General features: G+C 35.3%; 1 protein-coding gene across 1 annotated transcript; it reads left to right on the plus strand.

Annotated features, from left to right (window-relative positions):
- The first annotated feature begins 1,932 nt into the window (after positions 1-1,932).
- Positions 1,933-6,715, plus strand: LOC111405731 (proline-rich receptor-like protein kinase PERK3). The gene is made up of 8 exons (XM_023034751.1): positions 1,933-2,350; positions 3,177-3,629; positions 3,825-4,196; positions 4,627-4,839; positions 4,931-5,299; positions 5,411-5,654; positions 5,734-5,881; positions 6,074-6,715. Exons 1-8 carry the CDS (start codon positions 2,308-2,310, stop codon positions 6,446-6,448), a joined length of 2,217 nt encoding a protein of 738 aa, XP_022890519.1. The 5' UTR covers positions 1,933-2,307; the 3' UTR covers positions 6,449-6,715.
- The last annotated feature ends 240 nt before the right edge of the window (positions 6,716-6,955 follow it).

Here is a 6,955-nt window from a genome sequence, read left to right on the forward strand (position 1 = left end):
GAGAATTTTGTCCAATCCTAATCCACATAGAAGGTGAGATAGTCAAAATTTTATTTGCCACTTGTTGGATCGGATTTTTAAGATCAACATAAATAAATTGTTAAGAGTCCCATATAAGAAGTATTTTCATTGATTATAATTTACCCTTGATTTTTATTTATTTATTTATTTTGGAGTAAGAGAATATTTAAATATTTTAATTGAAGTTGATTTTGTAGTTATCCATACAGCTTATTTGAAAGTTTAAAAGCCGTGAAGCACTTAATTTGAATTTAATTTTAAATTATCCATGATCAATTCAATACTTTATGACACGTTATTCTATCGATTTATCAAAGTTCAAACTTCAAATAATATCGTTGATGGATAAATGTTGAATTGATCAAATTAAAGTTCAAAATTTTACAAACTTTGTCAAGTACTAATCAAGAGAAAATCTGAAACTTATCAAATTATTGAGCTCAAAATAGTTTGACCGCTGACCCCAATTTCTTCCCCTCTCGTCCTCCACCCCACGAAATGCGGTAGACTTTGCTGGAGCGACCCTTATTCATACCATTATTTCATATTAGCTACTTAAGTTTAATTTATTTCAATTTGGTTAATTAACTTAATTTTTTATTTCAATGTAATCTCAAAAATTATATTTTTATTTCTTCTGTTCGTAAATAGTACATTTGTTGTGAATTTATGACATGATTAACGAAATTCCAGAAGGTATAGTGAAATTTGTGACTTGATTAATACAAAAAGTCAAGTATTCACACACACGTTATTTGTCTCCATCGAAACTCATGTTTGGCCAATGTTTATAATCAATTTAATCACATTTTATTTGCACATATTCTAAGACTCAAACATATTACCCCTAAACAAGTTTTTGGGAATGGCAAAATGCCTTAGTCACGTTATGCCATGCCTCGACTTTTTTTTGTTTATAAGTTGAATTTACATTTAAAAGATTAATAAAAATAAATAAGTAAGTGAAAAAAGTCTAATTTGTTGCCAAACCTAGGAAGACTCACTCTTACAATAAGAGTAATTTTCACATTAAAAAATAAAATTTAGGGGTTTATAAACATAGGCTAAAGTACAAACTCAGTTGGTTAGGTTACAAATCTTATTCATTTTTGGCAACAAATATAGACATTAGACAAAAATGTTCAAATTAATTAAAAATCTATTTTGGACAGTCAAACTAATATACATCAAAACTAGTTGATAATCATTAAATAGACATAAGAGTTCAATGACTTAAATTTTTCAATTCAAAGATGCAGAACTATATTTACACTATTGAACATTATTCAATATTTATATATGCACATCATTCGTCACGAACATTTATAGACGCAAATGCCCTGGTTTGGCCTTGCCTACCTCGACATGTCCTACCTTTACTTTTCAAATTGTTTTTTTAAATTGAATAAATAAGTAAAAAAAAATAGAAAACTCGTCCCATTTGTTTCCATACCTAAGAAGGCTCACTCTCAGAATTTTTAATCACCCAAAAAATTATAGTTTGCAAAAAAATAAAATTTTAGTTTATGTTGCCTAAATTACAAAAATTTCCATCTTGAACGGAGACAACGAATGATGAAATTAAAACAAAAAATATAACTTGTATAGTCAAATTAAAATACATCAAAATTAGTTGACAATTATGAAAATAAACATGTAAGTTGAGTGACGTTATGTGAAATTTCTCAATAAACATGTAAGTTGAGTGACGGTTCACCGTCGGTATCTGAAAAGTATTTCTGGACCGGCGCAGATATCAAATCATCCACGTCACTCTCTCTTCTACCAGACACTTGAACGACTGACGTCGACCGTCCCTTTTTTTTTTTAACTGTCAAACTTCACTATTCCGTCAATGGCGCACGTTAGACAAATATTAATACTCCCGTATTTAAGTAAAAAGTAATTCTCCTAACGCCATACTCCTCCCCAAAATGAGCAAAAATAAAAAACAGAAATAATTAAAAGCTAGAGAGTACTGATAACTGAGTGAAGTGAACGAAATCTCCCACCCGAGAGTCATATTTCTTTCTCTCTCTAGCATTTAATTTATTCTTGTATCGAAGCTGGGGGTTTGAGGAATATGCATCGAAATTATTGGAATTTGATGAATTTTTGGAGAATTTCTTCTCGGTCATTGGATTCTTTTTCAGTATTTGATTCGTGCTGGTTTTGCTCATAGTGCGGTTTCAATCTTTTTGGTGTTTGTTTACAGAAATCTCGCTGTCGGGTTTGATTCTTAATTTTCCTCAGATCTGAAAGGGCTCATATTTGTCGGCGTCGGCGATGTTGTGCTTCGATAGACTGCCATTCTTCTTCAGCGGCTCTGGTGCGTTTTCTTTGCCTTAATTTTGTATATATTAATTTTTTATTAGCTTTCAATATTCGTGTATTTAAACCGTAAGTTTGAAGTTTATGATGTGAGCGTGGATCTATGTAATGTGATTATTTGCTTTAAGCTTTTAATTTTGAAGTGTAGTTGATTCTAATGTTTATGAGTTGGTTGAGTTTGAGTTCTTCGATTCAGTTCAAAGTCGGGCTTACTTTCAAGTTTTCACCCCATTTTTTACTTTTTAGGAATTTCCATGTTTTACTCATTAATTTCTGCAGTTAGTTTTTCTCTGTTTTTGAAAAGTTAATTCTATTATGGACGATATTTGAGTTCAAATTCGGGTACTGGGGATATATAAGCCTAAATTTATGTTACAGATGCATAAGCTACTGTACGATTGTGGGAAAATAAGGTGTTCTAATTTAATTGTTGAAGGTGCTTTTTGGCAAAAAGTAAGGGATTTTTGTTTCAAACTCACAGGTATATATAAACAATAATGGTGAAGTTGTGACCAATGCAAAGCATAGACTATTGAATTTTACCCGATTCAACATGGAGAATACCAAAGAATTTCCTATTTTTTATATTACTAAAAGAAGGAGATAGAGCTCAAGCATATTTGCACCATAATATCCCCTTCTCAGATTTGTTGCAGCAATTTAGAAAGCCACATAATTATGTAAATATTTGGACAGAGAAATAGAACCATTTTTAATTGGTTCTTGATTTCGAGCAAGAGTTTATATTTTCTTATCTTTTAACTTTTTCCTTCCCCTGTTATGGTTTGCGAACTCGTTTAACATGGTTTACAACATAAAATCAGGGTTGGTGCAAGATATCTGCTGGTCAATCTTGAAGGGGTTGCTTGTTTTATGTTATGTGTTATCCATCACAGATGCTGACTTACTGAATAAACCATTGGAAGCACAAGTTCTGTCTCCAGTCGCAGTGCCTTTGACAGCTCTTGCTATGCCTGAGCTTCCCCAACCATCCAACCTGCCTTTATTTCATAAAGCTCGCCAGAAACTTCTTGCTCCTCACGGTGCACCTGGCCGTGTACCAACATCTGCACAGCCTCCTCATTATGGTCCTTTTATAACATCTTCCCCCGCTTCAAGCTCACGTTTGTTGAAACTATCTATGAAGAAGAGTGGATCAGTGCCTCTCAGAACCAGCCTTCGACCTCCACGTTTGTCGGAGATTGCCCCAACTCAACCTTCACCCACTACTCTACCTGCCGCTTTAGCTCAGCCGCCACTATCTACTAACATCTCCAGTAAGCTTAGATTCTCTTTGATCCATTTTCTAGAGGCAAGAACTGTTAAATTGATTATATTTCACTTAAAAATGAATTATCCTTTTTATATTTTCACAATCAAGTAAAAATAATTCCTGTTATCTCATAATATAATTTATCACTCCTCCCATTTTGCATTGCCAATATGTTAATATGGTATTTCCGTCTTAGCAGACTGTTGTGGACCAGACATGGTGCTCAAACGAGAAAGCAAGGGATGCCACTGTGTATATCCAATAAAGCTTGATATTCTTCTTGTGAATGTCTCGTCTAATCCAAATTGGAATCTTTTTCTAGAACAATTTGCTGCCCGACTAGATTTGCAGGTTTCACAGATCGAGCTTATTAATTTTTATATTGTTGGTATATCGGGACTTAATATATCGATGGACATTACTCCACTTAAAGGGATTACCTTTTCCGCCAGTGAAGCTGCTAGAATTAACTCTTCGCTGTCTATGCACAAGGTCCATCTAGATCCTGCTTTAGTGGGTGACTACCAACTTCTCAACATAACCTGGTTTAAGCCCCCAGTTTCATCTCAAGGTGCCTTTATGTTGAGTGTATTATATATTTACATGATATGCTAATTTTTCCTCCAACCGACTCATGATTTGTTATTCCTCAATTGCCAAAACTTGGTGACATGTAATGTGACCGAAAAATAATTTGAGCATTTAAAGTTAGAGATGGGAGATGGGAAGCTTAATCCTTTGTCTTCTTCATGTAAATATATTAAACAGCAAGATGAAGTGAAGCAAAACTAAAGGTGAATTTGGTGTGTATTAAATAATATTTGATTAAATTGATGATTTGATCATCAAATATAAGTTAGACTGCTGTAAAAAGTTGGGCTTTGATTCTATAGTTTAGTAGTTTGTTCACTTGGTTTTAAATGTGATCCCCACTTTCTCTCCAGAAGGAAAGGGGGGAAAACAGGAAAAGCTGAAATTATTATTTTTTGTCTGCTTCACAGCTCCTGTTTCTTCTAAGCCTCCAGTGGGAACACCTCCGCACCTGCCCTCAACTCCTGCAGCTGTTGCCACTTCAGACAAAGGGAAACGCCCAAGTTTAGTTCTTATAATTGGAATTGGAGCTGGTATTCTACTTATTGCTATTATTTCCGTGCTTATAATTTGTTTGTGCACATCTCATCAAGGGAGGAAAACAGAACCTTTTAAAGAAGCTGGTATGTAATATTGTCAGATTCAGTTATCATATACTTGCTTCTTCTACTTGGATCTCACCTGTCTTTCTATAATTCTTGAATCCTTTAATAGCAATGGCAAGGAATGTGGATGCTGTTCCAGCAGGAGGATCTCTTCACCATCCTACAAGTACACGGTTTCTTACTTATGAAGAACTAAAAGAAGCTACAAATAACTTTGAACCTGCTAGCATACTAGGAGAAGGTGGCTTCGGAAGAGTTTTCAAGGGTGTATTATCTGATGGTACAGCTGTAGCCATAAAGAGGCTTACTAGTGGTGGTCAACAAGGGGATAAAGAATTTTTGGTTGAGGTTGAGATGCTTAGCAGGCTGCATCACCGTAACCTAGTGAAACTTGTTGGTTACTATACTAATCGTGATTCCTCCAACCTACTATGTTATGAGCTTGTTCCAAATGGAAGTTTGGAGGCCTGGCTACATGGTAATTGTTCATGACATGTTATTTCTTAGTCTAAAAATCATGCTAACATCCACATATATCATAACTGACGTGATTTAACGGGTGATTTTTAACTGCCCTATTCTGTTGCAGGTCCCTTGGGTCTGAACTGCCCGCTGGATTGGGACACAAGAATGAAAATTGCTCTTGATGCTGCAAGAGGACTTGCATACTTGCATGAGGACTCACAACCTTGTGTTATTCACAGAGATTTCAAGTCATCCAATATCTTGCTTGAGAACAATTTTCATGCAAAAGTTTCTGATTTTGGCCTTGCAAAACTGGCTCCTGAAGGCAGGGCAAATTACCTGTCTACTCGTGTCATGGGAACTTTTGGGTTAGTTTCTCAGTCAAAGTTCTCGTTACACCAAGATTGTATATGCATTATGCACTGAACTGCACTCTTTGTTTTACAGGTATGTAGCCCCAGAGTATGCAATGACTGGGCACCTTTTAGTGAAAAGTGATGTATATAGCTATGGAGTGGTTCTTCTTGAATTGTTGACTGGTAGAAAACCTGTAGATATGTCGCAACCCTCAGGACAAGAGAACCTTGTTACTTGGGTAGTTATATTCCCAAATCTTTACTCCATCTTTAATCTTTTACATTTCACGTTTTCATATGTTAATAGAAATTTTAATATGTTGTCCAGCCACATGATGATCTTTTAACATCTGATGAATCAATTACTGAATGATAAAAATTCCATTAGCTGGTTATAAAGTAATCATTTATGGTGCTTCATTTGGTTTCAGGCTAGGCCAATACTTAGAGACAAGGATCGATTGGAAGAACTTGTTGATCCTAGGCTTGATAGTAAGTACCCAAAGGAAGATTTTATACGGGTTTGCACAATTGCAGCAGCTTGTGTTGCCTCAGAAGCAAGCCAAAGGCCTACGATTGGAGAAGTGGTGCAGTCACTTAAAATGGTGCAGCGTGCAATGGAGTATCATGATTCTGCAGTAACTACCCATCCTGGACCCAATCTTAGGCAGTCATCCACCACCTTTGAGTCTGATGGAACATCATCCATTTTTTCTTCTGGTCCTCATTCGGGTTATAGTGCTTTCGATAATGATAACATTGTTAGGAGGGCCGTATTATCTGAAGATCTTCATGAAGGACGATAAGTATTTTTGTGGTGGATCGAATGCTTCAGAGCATCTAATTGACCGGATGGTGGATAGGATTTGAATTTCTGTAACTCTATTTGGTGAGATCTGAGAATTGATGTTCCCTTCGTACCCTGTAGAGAACTTTTGGTCAGTTTTCCCCATATGTTGGTCATTCTCTACACCTCGGGATGAAACTTTGTATATATGTTTTGATCTCTCTTTTTAACTGGACTCCCTGTTATTTTCTCACCTTTTTATGATTTGCAGTATATACTTTCTTCATACCTTGATTTATCTGAATTCTAACATTTCTTGCATGTCATGACTTACAACGCACACTTCTCAGTGGCCCTTTGCATTGTTAAATCAAGATTTTTTGTGATTAACCTACTTTTCTTTTTAAGTCGTGTACTTTTACTTGCACGGTGTTCTTGATTGCTTCTACATTGAGAAAATCATCCAACTTTTCAATGCATTGTCTACATGATAATTTCATTTCTTTCAATGAGTGATAGTCTCGTG

The sequence above is a fragment of the Olea europaea genome, chromosome 12 (assembly GCF_002742605.1).
Source record: "Olea europaea var. sylvestris chromosome 12, O_europaea_v1, whole genome shotgun sequence".
Taxonomy (NCBI): Eukaryota; Viridiplantae; Streptophyta; class Magnoliopsida; order Lamiales; family Oleaceae; genus Olea; species Olea europaea.

Excerpts from the sequence above, each read along its gene's own strand:
- LOC111405731 (XM_023034751.1), top strand. The coding sequence starts at position 2,308 with ATGTTGTGCTTCGATAGACTGCCATTCTTCTTCAGCGGCTCTG. Across the intron at positions 3,630-3,824 it reads ACTATCTACTAACATCTCCA|ACTGTTGTGGACCAGACATG; the intron begins GTAAGCTTAGAT and ends CCGTCTTAGCAG. Across the intron at positions 5,655-5,733 it reads CGTGTCATGGGAACTTTTGG|GTATGTAGCCCCAGAGTATG; the intron begins GTTAGTTTCTCA and ends TTTGTTTTACAG.